Source organism: Vanessa cardui, chromosome 25, assembly GCF_905220365.1.
Source record: "Vanessa cardui chromosome 25, ilVanCard2.1, whole genome shotgun sequence".
Lineage (NCBI taxonomy): Eukaryota > Metazoa > Arthropoda > Insecta > Lepidoptera > Nymphalidae > Vanessa > Vanessa cardui.
Window position 1 is genome coordinate 6,499,713 of NC_061147.1, and position 22,984 is coordinate 6,522,696.

Sequence of the window (22,984 nt, forward strand, 5' to 3'; positions counted from 1 at the left end):
CAACAAAAAATTGTTATTTTTAGGTGTTGGATATGGAAAAGAATGTCAACCAGATTGCAAGGCTTCAAGAAACGAAAGGTGTCAGAGAATAGACGGCATTATGAAATGTGTATGCAGGCCCGGTTTTGCTAGAATGTTCCCTGACAGACCTTGTAAACGTAAGATTAAATCTGGTGAAACAAATTACAATTTAAATTAAATTTTCTTACTTAACACGTTTAAAAACTTTTTGTTTTTCAGCTACTTATACATATTCAGTAAGATTAGCTTTAGGATCTCAAGGCAATGAACGCTTGAAATTCCATACAAACTTGTCTGATAACTCCAGCAAGGAGTATCACAGCTTAGCCGTTGCCACCCACGAAGGTATCAATCGAATGGTAATGCAGTCTGATCTGCGTGACGTTTATCATGGCGTACACATAACTGGATTCCATCCCATTGAAATGAAGACACCACAAGAGGAAACATATCAGGGTGTCATTAATGACTTCTATGTACAGGTAATATTCCTATAATTATTTTAAATTAAATAATAGCTACAATGTAAGCGAGTTGATTCCATGTGATGTCAGTGATGTTCCATTAGTCAGCTAAAACATTAAAGAAAATTCATTCTCTCTGGAGATATGAAGTCCAAGATTAGCGTTGAATTGGAAAAAAGATCCAATTCAGAACTCAAATTTACTTAATTTTGATGCCCATGAACGTTTGAAGCGCTATCACAATTATTATCCATGTTTAAATGTTTTCATATATTGAAATTATATATATCTAATTATTGCTACGATATTTTCAGCTCTCAGACAACGCTCATGAGAGTCGACTTAAAGAAGTCATTGAAAAATACCTTAGAAACAACAACTACAGCCTCGGTGGTACAGAAGTGCACGCAGCAGAAGAGTTTATAGACAGGCTAAATGTTAGCGGTAAGTCGAAGTTTTTAAAGAGTATTTATTAAAACTTCGAGATGATTGTCCTATCCTCGTTCGGACAAATAAGAAGTTTATTTATTCTTTTTCTTTATTTACCGCCAAACTACAAGGGGTTCATACAAATACAAACAAAAATAATTGATATGGGTTGGGCCCATTATTAGGAATTCAGTAACAAACACGTAAAGAAAATGCATGCAAAAGATAATTGCAAATTCTGGGACATATAATCATGTACTCACATACTTCGTGTGTGCTTTGAAATACCCTAGTGAAATTAGCTTCAAAACCTTTTATTTAATAGGCTTTAGAAATTTTACCTATATCAGTGTGTCATTTAACAGATTTCGACGAATGCGTCAGTGCTCAATTCCACGATTGTTCGGAACATGCTCGGTGTTTCAATCTCCGCGGGACTTACACATGCAGCTGTTTGGAAGGTTTTGCGGATCTAAGTGTGAACACATTGTATCCAGGGAGAATATGTTCTTGTAAGTATTCAAAGTATCATGTATTTCAAAGAATCAGTACTGAACAGTGACAACATCTTTACAGATTACAATACAACTTTTGTCGCCAAACTCTATTCACTTAGTCCCATTAGATTGATCCTACTTATATAACGAGAGACAGTTGTGATCGGCTGATACCTTGTAATAAGAATATATGTAGAAATCCAATTGAGTTATAAATTAAGATGAGAGTTCCAACTTTAAATATATATTAATGAAGTGTAATTTTCCAGTTCTAATAAAAGTTTTTTTAATTTTCGTATAGCTGACGCAGTTGGTTGTGCTGGCTGTAACTACCATGGCACTTGTTTCGAGCGGGAAAGCGCCATGATCTGCGAATGCTTTAAGTGGTACGCCGGCAGGACTTGTCAAGTTAATCTAAAAGGTATGGATCCAATAACCTAATTAGACTTTTTAAGTAAAGATTGAATTTGTGTAGTCAAATTTGGCCGAAAAATTATGCATATTGTCTTAGTTATAGTCTTATTATTAGTATAGTTTTTAAAAACCTTAAATTTCCATTTCAGCTGTCTTAATAACAGTAACGGTCATTGGGTTGGTAATCATCCTTGTGGTGACGATCTGGGCGTCAAAGAGGTGTTGCTGTCAAAAGGGTCCAGCCACGCAGACCTTTGTGATTGGCTGTATGCAAGGAATGCCTAGCTTGCATCAGGTAATTTGAACTCTGAGAGTTTCTAACATTTTATTACTCTTTTTTTATTTCCTGCCATGATTATTAATTAATTTCAAGTTCTTTATGATTTCATAAAATAAACCGTTTTTTTATCAAAATTATAATCTGACAAACTCATTTATTTCAGGGAAATATACCTTCGAAGCAAAGAGCTGACAGACGAGCGTTGATAGCTGAAAGAATGGAGACAGCTGAAACCTGTAGTGTACAAAACACTTCCTTACCATACATTCCGTCAAAGGTAATACTTGAGCAAAGATTAATATACGAAAATATCGTCCAAAATGGAAGGGCTTACTAGTAGCCAATGAAGAGTTTAACATTTACTATCTGTTGTTTTGTTCGCTAGATGGCGCTATGAATTTGAAATTGCTCTATAGTGCGCATTTTTTATATTAGTACTAGTAGCCACCCGCGGATTCGCTTGCGTTTTCGTTTGTCGGTTGTCATGTGTTAGGCAAAAAATAGCCTTGGAGTTCAAGTTTGCTTCATACCGAATTTCATCAAATTCGGTTCAACGGTTTGATCGTGAAGGGGTAAAAGACAGAAAGAGTTACTTTCACATTTATAATTTTGGTATAGATTTTATAGTAAACTTTTTCTGACCATATTATCATACAAAACATTATTGTATTTAGTATATATAGTATGGTTGGTCTCCAGAATTGACTGTTTACTTATTGAATTGTAAAGTAAAGCGTGATGACTAAGGAAGATAGCTTTCGATATCTTCCCCCCTCCCGTTCCCCCTTAATACGAGTGTGCGTGCGCAGTCCCGCTCGCGCTCGTCGTGCAGCCGGCAGTGCGCGGTGTCGGCGCCGCCCGCGCACGCGCCGCCGCCGCCGCCCGCGCCCGCGCTCATGATCCCCCGCGCGCGCTTACACCCGCTGCACTCTGACAGGTAATGTATATTTGTATCTGTAATGTATGTAACTGTTGGCCTTAATGAAAGGCGAGTTAAATATTAAAGAGATGGTGTTGGGACCTCACTTAAGCTTACCTCTCCCCTAAGGAGACCTCCTGTGAAAGTGGACCTCAGCTTAGGGTCGACATCGATAGAGTAGAGTGATATTATTATAATATACAATCTTAAGAAGAATATATTATTTACATTTAAAAATAAAGTCAATAAATAATGCCCTGATGAACTAATTTAGATAAAGGAATTACTTGGTAATAATATGTCCTAAATATGTATGATGAGTGCACCCATACTTTGTGTAAGCCTGGATAGATTAGGTATTATTAATATATTAGGTATATTAGGTATACCTACCCGGGTTGGCACAAAGCCTTACTGCCAAATGAAATTTTACATTTTGAAGGAAGATCTAAGTATTATCTTCATTTATGTTATAAAATTCCAATAAATTATATATTTAGAATTCCGAATTCATTATTTCCTTTTATTTTATTTTCAGTCGCGATAATTTATCTAGAAAGAAGAGTACCGAGATTTGCAGTGAAGCAAAACTGATAAGTTATTTAGAATCCGGAGCTACTAATGCTACAGAAGAAGTGAGTTTAGAATAACGTCTTTTCTAGTTTAAGAGAGAAATTTGATTCAAAATACGAACTTTTATAGAATATATAACAAATATTGGACAACATCACATACATTACTCTGATCCCAATGTAAGTAGCTGAAACTCAGAAGTAACGACGCTACTACAAACACCCAGACCCAAGACAACATAGAAAACTAATGAATTTTCAACATCGACTCGGCCGGGAATCGAAAACCGGTGTACACACTACTCGACCACGGAGGTCGTCGAAAATATAGTTTATAGAATTCATAATAAATGTTACCATTAAGATTATATAGGATTTCTTTGGGTTCAGAGAATACCGCAAGGTGATGATGACATCGCTTACATTAAACTAATAAACATTAGTGCTGTCTTAAATTTTCGCGATTATTACACATTTAAATAAAACTAGTTATAACGGATTTTAATCGCGTATATTAATTATTTTGGACATCCCGACGTTTCGAGCACTTTACAGCGTTCGTGGTCTACCCGTGACCACTAACGTTGTGTCCAAAATAATTAATATACGCGATTAAAATCCGTTATAACTAGTTTTATTTAAACATTAGTGCATTATATATGTCCTTGCATAATCCGATGGAACAGCAAATTTGACACGATTTGCAAGAGTTCCTATACAATACCAATGGCTTTACGTGCTCTCCGAGGCACGAGAACAAACTTCCAACTTCCTCACTCGGTTGCTACTGAGAACTTTTCAATTGAAGAATTCAATAGATTTTTATCGATCTCACCTGAATCCAAATCCAAGACCCTGTGGCCTGTGTTTTATGACTAGTCAACAGACAATACGTTGGCAATTAGTTGCCTGTGTGTATTAAATATTTGACATACGAGATGTGCCTGCCATCTTGGGAAATGTTGAGAAAAGCTGATACAGCAGACATTTGCGACAGGACATAATTGTATTAAAATTTTATATTAAAAAATACTACTATAGAAAAATAAATTTTATATCAATGTTAAATTTAATCAACTCTCTTCTTCCAGATGCGTAGGAAACATAGCATGGAATCGTCATATAGCGTTAATAAAGAAAGATCTAACAAACAAGGTATGCTTTAATATATAATTAGCCCATTTGAAGCTTAAAATATAATTAAGACAATAATTTAAAAAAAGTTATTTTACTCATGGAACTGATGATGGATTGATGGATTTTTATTGTTTCCATCTTTTGATAGAAGATCCGTAAAGAATAAAGAAAATAAATATGGTAATCACACTTCAAATGTCTATTTATAAACATTTTACCTTCTTCCAGGAGCATTAGTATCAGCAGGTTTCAAAGTATCGACAACAGTTCGACCTGATGATTCCGTAAAAGAAGATAGGGATGACGCGTCATCCATTAACAAGACTGATTTAGAAGGAGATATGTCTCGCTTCGACACGCTTCGGAAAACTTATAGGTATAAGACAATTTAGCTACTGTCAGAAGAATTGCTTCTCTTTTGCACTTGATAGCATTTAATATGCTAGACAGAGACAGCGTATGTTATTATTAAATAAATAATGAAACTGCTAGTAAGACCCCAAGAGTTTGGGCTCAAATTCCAAGTCGGACGAATTGAAAGTTTTTGGGTATATTGTCGATTAATTCTTTGAATAACAACAATGCTCACGAAATACTTCTTTGGGAATAGCTACGCCAAATAGTTTAGACAGATTGTCTTGATTTAATACACATTAAGACTGGATAATATGCTTATTCTCTTTTGTTTCGTTTTTAGTCAAGAAGATATATCTGAATGGACAGACGCTGAACGACGCATCGGTGAACTGTGAGTTAATCTTAATCTTAACCACGATTTCATTCTGTTACTGTAGGAACGTATATCAAAATTTCATGAATAATTTGTGAAAGATTGTTTAATATTCCTAACATTTGGAATACGATTTTTTGACAAACATATATTTCAACTAAATTGAATGCAAAGAAAATATCAGGCTTTTTTAGGCAAATTAAAAAAGCTATTGATTTAATTGTTGAAAATATAGGTATAATCTATCTCTAAATAACAGTTCCTTTGTAAATTATAAGTCTGATTATATCCTTTACGTAAAATTATATTTGAAATCTAATGTATATTAAGTTTGACACAAATATATAATTTTCGTGCTTAAAGTTAATAGGAATAATTAAAGGATGTTAACGATTGTTCTATAATAATTTTAAATTTAATTCTTCCAGCACATTATCCGAGGCCCGTTCAGTGGGAGGGACCCTACCAGCCAGTACTGGTAGGGCTGCTTCATCTACCAGGCTGACTCATCAAGTAAGTTTGGAAAAAACCAACACCTTTTGTCACCTAAGTTCACTACAGCTGAACTATTCTGTAAGAAAGAACTCGAAACTCACCGCACAACAATTTCGATATATACAGTCGGGATAAGAAAAGGTTCGTCACCTTAAGATCTATTTTCGTGTGCTCAGTATGACAGATAATCTGCTTTACCTATCAAAAATAACATATTGCGTAGCAATGATTTGACGTTTAGATTCAGAAGGTACTAAGAGTTAAAGACTAGATAAAGGAATGAAATTGAAAACTGACGAAGGTTTTCTTACTCTGACTGTACATTATCGAAACCTCGTATCACTGCAAGAGCATTTGACGAGTGATATACGAAATGAGTTCTTATATAGCACTGCACATTGTAACGTTTGGTATGGTGAAGGATGAAATTTTATATATGACACTTAAAACATGAGAAACTGTTCTACAAAATTGCTGAAATAGTCCTGTATTTTGAACCCAAATTCTGATCATCAAAAATAAGGTCAATGTCTTCAAATCCACAGGAGTATTAATGATGCCATGGGGTTGGATGAGGTCACATCAATGTAAGAAGTTCTAGATGATTCTCATGTAGAATTTGATTTGTCACATACAGGTTTCCTCGTGAGGTTTTCCTTCACAATTAAGCACGAAAAATTATCTTTTCACGATCTGCTCACGAACATTTATATTAATAAACAAAATTTTACATTAATTTTGGGTTCTTGCAAGTTTTGTTGGGAATATTCTGGAATTTTCATCTCCCCTTTTTGTGATATAATCCCGGGTTCGATTCCCGCTTCCGTCAACTGTTTCACCTGCTTTTCCGCACTGCATAATAAATTGTATCCTAGTGAAGTTGTACATAACATTGTATACATATAAAACACCAGTAAAAGAACATTATGATGTTTTGATGTACCTTATTTATATTAATTCGATGATATTTTATGGTAGCTGTGTATTGGCTTGACATATAAATCTTAGTGGGTTAAACATAGATTTGTCTCTTTCTATTACCATTGTTTTAACATTCCAAGAAAGAAGACAGCATTGTTTAACTAATCCCTCCCAATGTTTATGTAAAATATTTAAATAGCACCTTCTTTACCTAGTTACTTGATATATATATGTGTGTGATATATATTAAATTGGTAGCATATCATGAAACCTATAACTTGTTCAGGAAGCAAACACAATGGCTGAACGAGACCTCGGCTCCACTTTCCTCCTGCCTCACGTGCACCTTTATAAATCTGATCTTGTGGGTATTTGCACATTTTATACACAAAATTAACCTTTATTTACAATATTTCCTTTGGATGGTAGCACTAATAACCCCAGTTTTATGTTTTATTCTGTACTAGGTCGGGTAAGTATCTGATCTAGATCAAGATGAAGAAATTAAATGACATGACATTTTCCAAGTTAAATAAATAGTTGTATTCGATATTTGATATGTTTTTAATGTTGCAATATAATATAATTCTAATTTAAACACGTATAAAAAAAAACTTTTTAATTAATTTGACACTATTTACACTGTTAATACCTAATCACTTTAAACATATTTTTTTATTCGTTTTTGTGTTGGCGATTACATATTATTCTAATATTCTAATTCAAATTTTCATTGGTTTTATATAAGTAACTATTATCAATTATGTGTATTGTGTATGGCAACACTTTGATATTTTTATGTCAAATTCTTTATATTAAAAGTTAATTATATTCCAATTTTAAATTTTGTTCAATGAACTTAAATTCAATGCATATACTATTTTTATTTCTTTTATTTTATTACAAATAATTTTAACATGTGTGCTAATTTTAATATGTTTTCAGACTAGCGACGTATCGGAGTTTGATTCCCTGTGAAGACTGTTTATTTATTTATTTATTTAAATTATAATTAATATTTCACTAATGCAGAGGCTATTAAATTATTTAAATTATATTAGATAATTAAAATTGATTTATTAAGTTACCAAAATTTTAGACGAAAATGTACAATAACGCATTCGGTCTTGATACAAATAACCTTTAAAATAACGTTAAACAACCGTATTAATATTTCAATGAAATATCATAATTGATTTGCCTTCTTATATAATAACATGTACCGAAATTATTAATTAAATATTTGAAGTGATTTGACTAAAATTCTAAAATGACGTACATCCAGGTATTCAATTAGACTTTGTAAAGGATCTTAGATTGACTAAATTATACAATTTTATTTTGTATATGAATATGATATCTGTTAAAAAATATTGTATTGTTTCCTTTTGATGGGTGATTTAGCTATTATTACAAGTGCTAGGGACATAATGTCTATACATAACAGAGGTACGTTTCTTTGTGTTATTATGTATAGTCGAAATCCTTTTCGTACGTGCTATATTAAAAATGACTTTCAAAAATATATATTTTTAATTGTATACTGTTATGTTGTTTACCTGTCTTTGCTACGTATGAATCATATATCATAATATGTCATATATGTAAGTAATAAGATTGAGCGCTACTTTTAAATGTCAGGTTGTAAGATTAATATATAGTTCTTTTTTTTTTGAGAAATAGCAAAAGTACCAAATTTAATACACCATGATATGTTAAAAAAACTAGATTTTAAATTACTAATGAAACATCGAGACCGAATAATACAAATATACTTATAATTTGGAATCGAATTCACAACCCAAAGTACATCTTATTGGCATAAATAATAAGTCCCTATGCTCCAATAATTAGTCCTTTGAAGATTGTAACAATAATTGTCTGAAATAGTAATATTAGTCCAGGAAAGATAGCAATTTCAATTCAAGTTTTTAGGCTAATTTTGACTAATAAACATTTAATAATTCGTTGAAAAGCTATTGACAATCAGAATTATAATCTTTGATGCTGAATCCTGGACTACATAATAATAAAAATTCGTTGAAAATACTATTTAAATATAATATCGTAATTCAATCCTCTGAAAAGTTCTTATTTATTTATTTAATCATTGACCCTTTGACTTCAAACCACCAAAGTTAATACTCTATTAATACTTATTTAATTATCCTTGATTTAATTTATTATTTGAAAATATCCCAATACAAAATATGGAATGCCATAATACATGTAAGCGTTATATGCGTAGATTTAAGTTATTTAATGAAAATTATTTGAATGAGGAATCGGTAATCGGTTAAAAACATAATGATTCCTCGTTTGAAGAGTTTTCGTTATTTTAAGAATTCACGAATTATTGTGAACGTATTGAATAAATGTTTATAGCAAATATGCGATATTGTTTTTGTTTTTCTTTTTTAAATATAGAATTGTTGCAAAAAACAATTGTGCTATTTTCAGTGTAATTATAATTTGCTACAGAATAAATATAATGTTACATAATTTGTGAATAATTTATCTGTCAGACAGTCTTCGTAATTAAGTTATTTATATTTTTGTTAATTAAATCTTATTATGAAATTATAGTTTTATTTTTATTACTTAAAAATATAATAAAGATAATTCGTCCATCCGGAAGGCTCATGTCTGTGAAGGCGAGGTGTTATACTTTTAATGAAGCTTTTTGCACCAGAGCATAGATATCTTTAGTGTAGACCTTGGAAATGACACAAATTTATTTTTATAGGATTTTTTGAATGTGATGCACTACATATAGTTCCTGATTAATATATCTTTATCTAGAACACTAAACTATTCCACTTTAGTCCATTTATGCCGGATAGCCCTATTCAGTTTTTTTAAGAGATTGTGAGCCAAATATATATCAATTACTTAGACAAGAAATATTGTACTAAAGTTTAATGTCATATAATTTCTCTCTGCAGAATTCCTTATTCCTTCGGTCTCTGCAGAATTCCTTAGGCAGTGTCAGGTTAACATCACGAGAGGACTGCCAAAACCACTTGTCGCAGTTTTTCGATCAGAAGCCCCAAAATTTTTACAGCAATGGGATCATGTCACTACCAACAAGATGGCAAAAAGTTATGGAACAAAATGGCACCTACATACTTTAGTCAAATGTAAATAAACTATAAAAAAAACTTTTTGAATTTTCATATAAAATACGAAGAAACTTTTTACCCAAACTAATATATAGAAGATTTTGATAAAATACTTAATAATGACTACTATAGCTTTTGAAATCCTTATTCATATGAAGTCATGTCCTGATTGTTGTAGTTTTAATAAAATTATATTTATACAAGAAAAGTAAAAAATATTGTAAAGCGGTTAGTTACTTTACATACATCTCTATTTTCAATATTAAGATGTTCATAACTCTAATTAACCAGTGTAACTACAGGTACAAGGGACATAACATCTTAGTTCCCAAGGTTGGTGGTACATGATGTAAGGAATACTTAATATTTCTTACAGCGTCATTGTCTATGGCTGATGGCCACTTACCATCAGATGGCTCGGACGATAAGCTCGTCCGCCAACCTAACACATAAAAAAATTATGTCACGTGTAGTACAGAAATAAAACACCAATATTAAATATGAGACATAGCGTTTTTATTTAATATTCAATAATAATTTAGTTTATCGATAGAATATTCAGCAATATTACAAATACAACGTGAAACAATCGTAGCAAATTAGTTTAAAACTTAATATAGCAACGCACTAGCATTAGTTAATTAACTTTAAGCACACCGATTCTTAAATAAAAACAACTATTATCTAAACAGCATTGATTCATAAATTAAGAATCATAATGCTGATACGAAAACAATAGCTTGAAATACGTGCCCTTCTTAAGCTTGTAATAACCACTTATCTTAACTTTCTCTTCAGTCTGACCCTTATGAATTTATAACAAATTCCGATAATCCAAATCCTTACTTTTACAAGTATTCAAAAATCTACACATTCATTAAAATACATTAAAATATTGGAAGTGAGCAAGCGCTGTTATTTTACTAATAATAATAATCACGGTCAACGTCATAACATTGATATACTTATAAATGTTTTTTTTTTTAAAAGAAAAATAATGTCCTTAATCCTATATAAAGTACGTTTTGCGGTACTTTGTAAGTCAAATACTAGACAACTTAATATAAAATAAAGCAATTCGACTAGAATCAAATGCTGTGGCGATTAATCGTACATATCTTACATTTTGTATTTCTATCTATCTAATTACTTCAGAAATTGTGCATGAATTCATCGGAAAAACCAATTTATAAAGTCCTGTGTTATTAAAAGCATAATGTTTATTGATGACAGTTTTATTTCCGTCAAGTGATCCTGCTTCTATAATTTCATTATCAAAATCATCAGAAACGACTCTACCTAAACCTATATCTTATAAAATATTTGATATTTTCTACAATGTTAACATCATCGAGAAAGCGATTTTCAAGACTAGTAAGCTAAGCGTTATCAATAGAGGTCTATAGGTCAAGTAACATGGACCGATGTCGCTGAACGACGGTACGATACAAAAGTTAGTACCAAAATACATCCAAAATTCATCACTATATAGGTATGTTCCGTATTCCTAATTAAGGTCAAATTCCTGGATAACATGCTCTGCACGTTCTCATCAAATACTGGGTATAGAATTCGTATTTTGAATCGAGACTTTGAATGAGTTTCATTAATATGTCTTTCATTTTTTTCCACACAAAAGTATAAACGGAGTTTTGAGATATTTCATAATTTCCTAAGTTTTTTTTTTTCGTAAAATTTCAAGAAGTCGTCCTATCAGTGCGTTTGCTAAGCCTAAGCTGGCAAAGTCGAAATAGTCGTGATATAATAAAAATAAATATATTAAATTATATAATCTCGTGAAATTTCTACTTCTTCGACTCGTCTAAGCTGGAGTGAGTTGGTCTTGGGATCATTGAAAGGGATCTGGAAAGAAAAATATATTCAAAGAAAATTGCATTATCGTAAATAATGTTTGTCACGGCAATTTTGAATTTAATTGTGATAAGATAAGATACTAAGTTATCAAATCATGTAATAGTAATAGTCTGTGCAAATTTCTGGTCTAAAAGTTAGGTGATCTAGATCAATAATCAGTTGCAAGACTTGCAAATACTAATAGGAAGTGTTTAAGTTCATTAATATTTTCTAAAATAGATGCTACAATTTTCTATTCCAATTCAAAATTTCCATGAGACAACGACACGCTAGAACCCTTTCCATGCTATATACATATATATTTAATATATGACAGCAAACCACGCTTTCAATCAACTAAAGATATAATATCTATATAAACCTACCAAAAAGCTTTTGATATATTGTTAAATATAATCGATGTTAAGGCAAATAAATTCAGAAAGCAATACAATATAAACGGTGTACCTATTTGCCGAGTTTTTCTTGCGAGTGACTTAAACAATAGCAGCTGCAATGATAACATTTGCATTTTAGTTGGTACATCGATATGATAAACTAAAATGATAATCGAAAAAAATATAATAAAAGCCGCAGAAATAATAAATACTGTTCCAGAAATATAATATAGCATTATTGAAGTAAGCCACAATTCAAACAATCATCACATAGATGGCGAAAAGGGTGATGTGTAAATTGATGGCTTACGAACAAATTTAGCTAACTTTACGATTGTAATTGAATTGGTATCAAAATACCTTCGCTGTGCTGGAATTGGAGGTGAGGCTTGAGTTGCAGGTGGAAGAGATGCTGGACAGCTACCAGATAGTGTAGTGGGTTGACTCTCTTCTTCCTCTTTTTTGTCTCCTGTAGTAATTATAATTAATTAAACTAACTATAAAATTCACAAAGTGCTATTTTGTAATAAATCATTTAAAACAAATAAACAGCTCATCTCATGAGCAGAGATAGCCCAGTGGTTAGAACGCGTGCATCTTAACCGATGATTGCGGGTTCAAACCCAGGCAAGCACCACTATATCTATGTGCTTAATTTGTGTTTATAATTCATCTCGTGCTCGGCGGTGAAGGAAAACATCGCGAGGAAACCCGCATGTGTCTAATTTAATCGAAATTCTGCCACATGTGCATTCCACCAACCCGCATTGGAACAGGGTGGAGGAATATGTTCCAAACCCTCTCCTTAATGGAAGAGGAGGCCTTATCTCAGCAGTGGGAAATATACAGGCTGTTACTTTACTTTACTTTACTTTAAATAAACATTGGACAACATCACATTACTCTGATTATAATGTAAGTAGCTAAAGCACTTGTTTTATGGAAAATCAGAAATTTTTCTACATCGACTCGGCCGGGAATCGAACCCAGGACCTTCGAATGGCGTATCCGTGAAAACACGTGTAGACACAACTCCATCACGAAGGTCGTCATGAAATGTAAGTCTAATCGACATATTGATAATTTTAATCCATACCTCTGACGATAGGAGTATCTCCAATGTAGAAAGTAGCGGCTGGTGCTTCAACAGTAGCCTCTTTAACAGAACCATCACCACTGACTGCGCTAAGCGTGTCTGTACTGTCAAACATTATTGTACGTTCCTTTGCCCGAGGTATACGACTGTCCAATTCCTAAAAGGTAAGTCAAGAGGCGATTACAATATTTAAATGACATATAACAAGTACACTTAATATATACATTAGAATGTCGGAGGTATGGGCCAGTGGTTAGTTCGGGTTCAAAACCACTGATTATTCATGTGCTTAATTTGTGTTTATAATTTATCTCGTACTCGACGGTGAAGGAAAACATCACGAGATAATACATAATTTATTATTTATTTCTATGAAATTATGTATATTATTTAGATATACATAATTTCATAGAAATTGTACCACATGTGTGCCATACCAACCCGCATTGGAACAGAGTAGTGGAATATGTTCCCAACCTTCTCAAAGGGAGAGGAGGCCTTTGCCCAGCAATGGAAAATTTACAGGTTATTGTTTTTGTATACATTCGAAGTAAATATAACAAACATAAATAACATGTTGATAGGATACATAGTGTTTATCTTAGATATAAAAATTCGTTTGTCTTATGTTATATTTCTGAGTATTTCTCCCCAAAACGAGAAAATTATTGCTGAAAAGGTGTCAAATTTTACTACAACCCGGTGCCTACCTTATGCTAAGTTTAAAACCATTATCAGACTGGACAATTTACTTACTAATCTCTCTGTATCAGAATCTGGTTCATGTACTTCATAATCCTGTGAATATTGTTCACTAGTGGACTGGTGTTCTAGGCTTTCCATTTGCACAGCCGTCACAGGATCCAAAGTGTCAAGCGAGGATACCATCGTGTTCGACCCTGGAGGGCGCGCTATGTTATCTTTCTGATTAGTATGAAGCTTGGCAGGAAGCAGTATAAAAGCTAATGGAATAATATATTAATCTCCTAATATAGTTTATCTCCTAACACATTTTTATATTTCAGTGGTTAAATTCCGATACTTGCTTGATAATGCTAATAGTATAATAAGAAAAGGCACGAACGATATTACTACTAAAAATTGACAGAAGTGAAAAATAACCAGTAATACGAATGATAACATTTATTATATAAATTTTATGATTAATGCATTATTCCAGAAATATTATTTATCATTATATAATACTAAAAGCAAAGATGGATATCTGCAATTATAATGAATTGATTAATGAAAATACATTACATGCTAAATAACCATAATAATTGATCATTATCAAAGGGTACATTTATTTATTCGGTGGTATAATATTGACGAGGGAAATTAATAAATTATAATAACGATACAACACTAATTATTAATACATGTATATTCTTTAAAATACAACATATTCAATGCCAATAAATATGTGAAAATCCAAGGAGGGTCAAATCATTCCCATGCTGAGTACAGTCCGACAAGGATCCCATAAATTACGATCCATAGATGATGCACCATATTTTGTGAAATAACTATTGTAATACTAGGTACCTATGTATGTGTTCATCAGATGTTTGTTTTCGTACAATCTAACAAAAAATATTTTAATTTTTTTCAAGCATCGTCCAGGAAAATTATTACATTAACTTTTGTAACTTTTCTTTGTTGGACGTTTTGATATTACTGAAGGTCATAACGATAGTCATGAAGAGGACGAGGATGTGGATGAAGACTTCAATTAATTTAATAATGCCGATTATGTATTTGAAAATTTTGTGAATTATTTTAATATAGACTGATTCCTAGACATATGCTGTACCTTTTATTCCATATCAAAAAAAGTATAGATTTATGGTGTAACTTAAATTTAATCGCATTATTAATTTTGAGGCTACATTTAACATTTATTATTATTGATAAGTTAATATTTGCTTTGAATTGAGAATAATATGTTATTTTGAATTCCTGTTTCTTTCTGAGATTTAGACGATTGGTTGTTTAAATTGAAACGCTTTTAGTACTTTAAGAAGTGTCTTAAAGAACAAAAGCCACTCGGCAGGATATCGAGATTAAAACGAGGGTTGTTTATATTTATCTATCGCGAATACAGTCACTATTAACAATGTCTATTGTCATTGGACAAAAATTTTACTTTGATAAAAACGTTGATGTATTCAATAAATGTATCGAAAAGTTTTTACTGCTAGCCCTTAAATTTCACCAGCGCGTCATGTCATTAGATTGCCAAAAGATCCTTCTCGCACTTTACTAATACACTTTTTTAATATAAAAATTTGGATTACATTTTAAATTTGTAAGGTTTTTAATAAAAATGAGTTTCTATATTGGTATGTTGTATGCGTAGCTGAAAAGCTTTATGAATTATTAGTTGATTAATATATTTGTAATACTAATATGTATATTGAAAAGAGGTTTTAAATAACTTACCTCCAGAAGTAAGGCTACCAGTCATTGGCGTGTCTACTTCATAGTTATATGTTGCTCTGGTTGCGTTTGAACTTGTTGCTTCTAAGCTGTCTGTGCTGCCTAACATCAGATCAGCTCGTGCGCTGTGAAAATGACAAACATGTAAAACTTTTAGTACTTTCCATGTTCAAGTGTTCCCTTAGAGAGGCAGTATTTAGAGCTGCTATTTTAGTGGGTAATCTGGTAAACTAGGGCGCACCAGACTGGTCTGACAGCACCAGGGAGTCTCACATCACACACGAGAGCCCTATTCCAGAAAAAAAGCGGCTTCACGTGTAAAAAGGGGAGGTGGTAATGGATCGTAGATTTTAGGTCGCATTATTATATACGTGTTATTATATACATATATATATATATATATATATATATATATATATATAATATCAAGCTCCAATGGAATCAAGCAAGTTTAAACTAGGAGAATAAACTCTAAAATATATCAAAAAGATCTTATGCAATTAAATTTTAATCAAAATGAAATACAACTTTTAACTACCTCATGTATATGTAACTAAAAGGCCTCGAGAACAAGGAAAAGGAAAGAAAAGACCTGGAAACAGCAAGATAGATTAAACGTAATTTATGGTACAAAACTTACCGACTAAAACTTCCCGATGAACTTAATTCTTCGTCTTGACCACTCCAAGAACCGCTAGCTGGATCTGTGAAATGTTTTCCGGAGATAATACTATGAGCCACCGACCTCCCAGAGGAGGGCGATAGCTCACGTACGGCACTTCCTTCTCTTGAAAAATCCAAGTCTTCTGGTTTATCTTCAAACCTTTCAGAAGAAGTAATTATGGTGTGCTTAGAATATGTTACCACTTCACTTTCAGATGGATGTCTTTCAATAATTGTCATCAAACTATCCATTTCAGAGGGTTGGGAAGCTAATGAAGATGACATCTCAGAACTTATTGACATACCGCTATCATCGTAAGGCTTAGATCTTGCTGGTATATCTACACCTCCTTCATTATCATGGCTCGTGATAGTTTCGGAAATCTTTTTTCCGTCTACAAACTTTTGTTGAATTACAGTTGTAGTGCGTACAATTTCTATAACACCACCTTCTGTTTTGGTAAATGATTGCTGTTGTTCTTCTTTCTTGGACTTTTCTTCTAAGTCTAATATTTTCATCATTTCTTCACAATCTCCTGGAATTGACTCTGCTGAGCCATCGCTGGGTGCCGCAGCACAAACGAAAGAGGATGATTTTTTACATTCTTCTACAACTTCTGTTGATTTAGCTTCTGATGTTCCTGGTTCAGGTTCTGGTACAAAAAATGCACCTCTTTCATCGAATTTTTTTACCGTCACAATTTTCGGTCGGTACTCTTGCATTTTTTGTTCTAAGGCCAGCTGCTGATCGATTATTTTTCTGATAGCCATGGAATCAGCTAAAAGTTTTTGTGATGGGCTCCCGTAACTTCCGACCTTTTGAGATGGACTGCCACTTTTTTGTGAAGGGCTACTACTTTTTTGAGAGGGGCTACCGCCTTTATGCCCTGGACTTCCACTCTTAAATGGAGGACTACTTTCAGAACTACTATCGTAAGAACGCTTTTCTTGTTCTAGGAAACTACTACTAACAACTTTTGGATCGGCTAAAAGTAAAGCTTCCTTTTGTTTTGCAAGTAATTCAGCTTTTAAAGCTTCTAGGCAAGCTGTTTCAAGCCCTTCAAATTCTTTAAGGCTTGATACAGAAATGTCATCCCCTTGACTTTTACTTAAGATATATCGACGGGGTAGCGATCCATTTAAAGAATCTTGAGAAGATGACGAATGTTGCTGATATTGTTCCATTAAAGCTCTTTCAAGGTTTTCAAATTCTTGTAATGAACTAATTGAAATATCATCATTATCACCTTTTAATCTAAACCTCATACGGGAGGTCATTTCTGATTCTGAAAGGCTTCCGTAAGAATTTCTAAAACTGCCATAACTTCCTATTGTTTCTTTTTGCGAACTCAAGCTTCCAATTCGGCTCACATCAAAATCAGTCATTTCTTCCTCTTTAATATCTTCTAATGGAATTCTTTCATAATCATACCTCGGATCACCTTCAAATTGCATTTGTATCCACCGCTTGCCCGCTTCAATTTCGGCAAGTTCTTGAGCTTGTAATCGCTTTTGCTCAAGTTCATATTGAAGAATTTCTTCATCTGATAATGATCCAGAACCAGAAGCACTACTAGTGCTTTCTTGTTTTTTGGTTGTTTTCGATAAATATTCCTCGACTTCCGTGTCATGTCGTTTTACATATTTTTGCGCTTTAATTTGCATACTTTTACCTTCTGGATCAGTTTCTTGTGCTTCTTTTGCAACTTCTTCAATAACTACAAAATCATCCATTTCACTAGGCTTATCAACCATTTCAAATTCATCGCTAGTTGGCGATTCTTGTTCTTTCTCAAAAGTATGTAAGGTTTTTTCTTCTGTAGTAATTACTAATTCTGATCGACTAGTCTCAGTCATAAGTTCTGATTTTAATTCTGGAGTTTCTGAAATATCATACATATCATCGAGAACGTACTCTCGTCCATTATCTGTAGATAGAGAACTTTGGCTGGGTGCTGACAAGGGCGTTTGTGGTGTAGAAAGATGCTCATGAGTTTTTAAACTCGAGGTGGAACTCTGCTTACTTTCCAAATGATCATCGGGTGTTCTGAGGCCAGATTTCTCGACTTTTGTTTTAGGGACTGATGAATCGCTTTTTGATTTCAGTATTTCTTCATACTGTTTTGTGCCCTTCGGAATTATGTCATCTTCAACATCAACAAATTCTCTTTGACTGGGAGGTTTTTCAGTAATAGGGAATGGTACAGTGCTTATTTCTTCAACTACTTTTTTTACACATTCTTCTGTTATTTCCTTTGGAGGTATTGATACTGAACTTGAGGGCAAAGATTCTTCCTTGGTAGCAACAGTTCTTTTTAAGGGGATATCATCATGTGGTAAATTGTCTGTCCTTGTGGTTATATGACCAAATTTTTCGATTTCTTCATACTCTGCCGAGCCTATAGGAATGATTTCACTTTCAACATCAACGAATTCTCTTTTTTTTTCTATTTTTGTTACCGAAAATGGTATTGCCTGTTCACTATGTACAGATACTTTAGTTACAATTTCTTGAATATCTTCCTTGTCCGAATCTAGTTGAGACTGAGACGACGACATATCAAGTTTTGAAATTGATGAAGATAAAATCTCGTCTGTTCTTAGTTGGCTAGATATCGTTGTATCTGATACTTCTTTATCTTTCAAAGAATCATCATCAAATTCAATACTTTCTGAAGTACCTTCAAGTGGAAAATGTTCAGGTATCATATCTTTTGGCTGGAACCGCATTTCATGAGACCTTTTCATTTTTCCTAAAAGTTCAACCTTATCAGTTTTATATTCGTCATCATCGCCAGAAATATCATCGTCACTAGTTGTTTTACTTTTAGATATTTGTTCTTTCTCAGGCTCATGTAAGAATTGTTCAACATATGTACTACTTTCCATTAATTCTTCTTTTAACTCATTAGCTGAAGGCACAAGTGTTTCAGATGCATCCGATATGTCTATGCTTGCAACATGGCTCGAGCCGTCTGAGTCAAGGCTTTTCATACTATCTCTGGAAGCAAGTGAACTACCAGCAGTGTAATAATCCTTAGATGTCCTTAATGATTGCGATGAAACATCATGACTTGTAAGTGCTGTTTCATAGTCCGTACCACTTTGAGCCGTCATCATCACTTCAACATCCGATGACAAAGGTCTACTTTCAGAGTGTTCGAAACTATGGTAGTGACTCTCCCCAGAACTTGACCAACCTTCGATTTCTGATGCAGATCGTCTTTCGGCAACACCTAATTGCGTCTTCATATGTTTTTGGGTCCGAAGTTTAACTTCGGGACTACCTTTAGATGAACCATTTCTATCAGATAAAACTAGGTCACTTTCTGTTTCTAATATTGAATGGGGGCCACTGTCTGATCTAATTGAAATGTCTCCTTCCAGGGGTGGGCTGTCCTCTTTATGATGAACAGTTTCTTTATCATCATCCGAAAACGTTTCTTCTTCTTGCGAACTTATCTTTTGTGAAACACTGTCAGATTTTTGGCTATCTATAAATTTTTCTTCTTCTCTTGTTGGTAAGCTAGTTTTATCGGTTTGGTCGTCTGTATGTTGAGGTTCTTCTTTAATAACTTCGGGTCTCTCTGGACTAATTAATATTTTAAATTGGAATTCAGACGGTGATTGCTTGTATTTAATACTACCATCACTTTTTTCACTAATTATTTCACCTTGTGCTGCTTCTAGAGACTGCTTAACTTCATCTATAGTTTTCTCTAAAACTGATAAGTCAGCAAGAGGCTGAGCAGATATTAATGAATCCAAGGCTACCCTTTCAGACTCAAGTTTCATTCCATGAAACTCGGCAGAGGAGAAATCAGTATCATAACCACTACTACATATATCTTCGGTACTTTTTTCTTTCACTAGCTTTATTTCTTCCCTTTTGGCTTCTGTTCCTGTATGAAAAGCTGAGTCTGCTTCCGTAGAAAATTCCGAGGCATGTAATGTTTCGGCACTGACAGTTGAATCCATTGACTTTTGTAAAACTTCACCCTCGTGGGACTCTAAAGATTTAATCATATTTTCAGTGTCAATACTTTCACCTGATTTTATCATAGCTTCTTTGGACGCTGTACTCATATCATCGGAGGTTTCCATAGTAATAGGAGAAACATCGCTTTCTTTTGGCGTTTTAGTACTTTTTTCTAGTTTTATATCCAGGCCTTTAGTTTCAAATTGTAGATCAGAACCCTCTTTTGGCATACTTGAAGATATAAGAGATGAGTCAGAAAGTTTTGTTTGTGATAAATCATCAACTATGCTAACGCCTTCCTTGCCAACTGAAACTTCTAATATTAAATCTTCCGTTTGATGAGATAATTTTATGGGTGATTTCATGATTTTTTCTTTCTTTGGTGTATCACTAATTTTGTCATCATGTGGCAATTCTGGCACAATTTCGGATTCTGAATGAGTATCTTGACTACCAGTACGACTAAATGAACTTTTAACTGGTGATGTCGAAATTTTTATTTCTTTTATAAAATCTACTTCGTAAACTTCATCGTCCTTTTTGAAAGACTTAGATTTACTTTTCGGGCTTGTTTCAGAAGAATCTCGTCGGTCAGTAGCCTCACTTTTGAAGCTTGGTATATGAGAGGCGTCGGAACTAAGATCATCGTGTTCCTTACTTTCTATTACAGATTCTTCTTTATGGTGCTCTGTCTTTGAACTTATTATTTGACCTTTTTCAGATACTTCAACGCTTGAAAGAGTTTCATCTTTTTCGACTATTTTTAAACTAGATTCCAAAAATGCTGTTCTGGACTTAGCGTCATCGTCTTCTGTAATATCTTCTAACTCTCCTGGTTCTGTAAAATATTCCTTTCCCCATTGTTCATGGCATAAATCTCTTTCTGATATTTTAACGTCATGTTTTTTCTTAACAGTTTCATCTTTTATAGCAGTCATCCTCTCTTCTGATTTTGTTTGCCTTCCAGTATAGAGCCCTTGTTCGGTAAATTCCCTTTCTACCTTTACAATATCAGTAACATCAGTGCTTTTAGAAACGGTTTTTGTTTCTACGTCAGATCGCTTTGCTGTTGCTTCATGAGCTTTCTCCATTTTTTTTTGCGAAGTTTCTGTGTGCTCACCTTCTTTTTTAACAATCGTTTTTTCCTTAACTGCGTGCTCTTGCCCTCTTAATTCGTGACTCGTTTCCGTTTTTATAATGAGAGAATCGTCATCTGATGACGAAACTTGTTTTGTTTCCGAGAAATACTCTTGTCCTGATATTTTTCTTGTTTCAGTCTCTTTGTGTGAAAGTACTGTGCTGTATTCACCCGTAGTTCCAAATTTAGCTATCATATCTGACATAACTGCATCAGGGTCTATATTTGTAAACTTTAACTGTGAACCTTCAACAGTTTTATGAACTGAAGATGATGATGTTGAAGTTTCTATTCTAGATTCAGAATAAAATGTATCTGAAGATGTAGATTTGTGCATGTCTTCTTGCATTTCTTTTTTAATTTGATCAATTACATCCAGACTTTTGACGATTGTTCGGTCAACAAGTTCTATAGCTCCGGTGGTTATCGTTGGTTTGTCAACATTCACAAATGATAAGTTATCAGCTAGATGTTTAGTTGGTGACTTAGGTCTAGCTGCTTCACTTAAGGTTTTTGATGCTTCAGTTAACAGTTCTGAAAAAAAATATAAAAAGATAATTACTTTATGGAGACGTACCTAGTATTTTATGATTTATTTACATTACAAAACATAATTATAGTGTTAAATTTTTAAAGTAACTATTATTTTGATCTTAATTAGCATTCTTAATTGTAAATATGTCTTGTTTTAATTATAGTTGTGAATGATAACAAAGCGATAAACAACAATGAGTCGGCTGTTATTATATAAACGATGAAAGCATATATTTTTCTCTTATGATCAACTATTATGAAATGATGGGAAATAAATTGTGATACGTATATTGTGGGTGAAGAAAGCTATGTGATGGCAAAATGTAAAAAAAATACGAGAAAAGATCGTTGAATCAAAGCGAAACGTTACTCAAAGGTGAACATTGATGTGAAGTGGAAATAAAAATTAGTTGCTAATCAATAACAGATAAACAAATTAATCTTATTAGGAAGTTCAAAAAGCGACATCAATGAAATAATTTTCTCGAACTGTGTCCACTTACCTAAGCAATGTGAGGACTCCGCAAGAAACAAAGTAAAGTTTACTGTGCGACAAATATTGGCATAACGTTTGTGACTATTGCAAATTAATTTTAATGTTTGATTTCAGTGATATCTTTATATTTATGTAATCAATTTTTGTTATGGTGTGTTTATACGAGTATACCTTTGTTCTACCTTTCTAATCTAAGTGCTTATTGAAATGATATCATTGTATTACCGGCAGTGACACTTTATATTAATTAAGAAATAAATTACATGCAACAGTCGGCACAAACAAAAATGTGGCAAAAGAAGGTTATATCTACTAAATTATGAGTAAGGTTTCGCTATGACTCTACTTTGCCACTACCTAATGCGTTAAACAAATACATTTTT

At 33.1% G+C, this 22,984-nt stretch overlaps 2 protein-coding genes across 6 annotated transcripts in view; one reads left to right on the forward strand and one right to left on the reverse strand.

The window, feature by feature from the left end:
* Positions 1–8,058, forward strand: part of LOC124540573 (mucin-17) — a 102,368-nt gene extending 94,310 nt beyond the window's left edge. For 2 of the 3 annotated variants that reach the window (XM_047118254.1, XM_047118256.1), the window contains 15 exons: positions 24–158; positions 241–503; positions 800–929; positions 1,280–1,426; positions 1,713–1,832; positions 1,975–2,120; positions 2,269–2,382; positions 2,915–3,042; positions 3,563–3,659; positions 4,688–4,751; positions 4,962–5,109; positions 5,431–5,481; positions 5,892–5,976; positions 7,166–7,243; positions 7,825–8,058. In XM_047118254.1, coding sequence (XP_046974210.1) covers positions 24–158; positions 241–503; positions 800–929; positions 1,280–1,426; positions 1,713–1,832; positions 1,975–2,120; positions 2,269–2,382; positions 2,915–3,042; positions 3,563–3,659; positions 4,688–4,751; positions 4,962–5,109; positions 5,431–5,481; positions 5,892–5,976; positions 7,166–7,243; positions 7,825–7,857 — 1,739 coding nt within the window. In that variant the 3' untranslated portion in view covers positions 7,858–8,058. The remainder of the gene's footprint in view (positions 1–23; positions 159–240; positions 504–799; positions 930–1,279; positions 1,427–1,712; positions 1,833–1,974; positions 2,121–2,268; positions 2,383–2,914; positions 3,043–3,562; positions 3,660–4,687; positions 4,752–4,961; positions 5,110–5,430; positions 5,482–5,891; positions 5,977–7,165; positions 7,244–7,824) is intronic. The other variant, XM_047118255.1, reaches the window with a different exon arrangement.
* A 3,637-nt stretch (positions 8,059–11,695) lies between these two features.
* The window catches only part of LOC124540455 (ankyrin-2-like), a 75,881-nt gene continuing 64,592 nt past the window's right edge, over positions 11,696–22,984 (reverse strand). For 2 of the 3 annotated variants that reach the window (XM_047118051.1, XM_047118050.1), the window contains 6 exons: positions 16,432–22,105; positions 15,795–15,916; positions 14,106–14,260; positions 13,350–13,506; positions 12,614–12,722; positions 11,696–11,864 (listed from right to left, as the gene is read on the reverse strand). In XM_047118051.1, coding sequence (XP_046974007.1) covers positions 11,807–11,864; positions 12,614–12,722; positions 13,350–13,506; positions 14,106–14,260; positions 15,795–15,916; positions 16,432–22,105 — 6,275 coding nt within the window. In that variant the 3' untranslated portion in view covers positions 11,696–11,806. The remainder of the gene's footprint in view (positions 11,865–12,613; positions 12,723–13,349; positions 13,507–14,105; positions 14,261–15,794; positions 15,917–16,431; positions 22,106–22,984) is intronic. The other variant, XM_047118049.1, reaches the window with a different exon arrangement.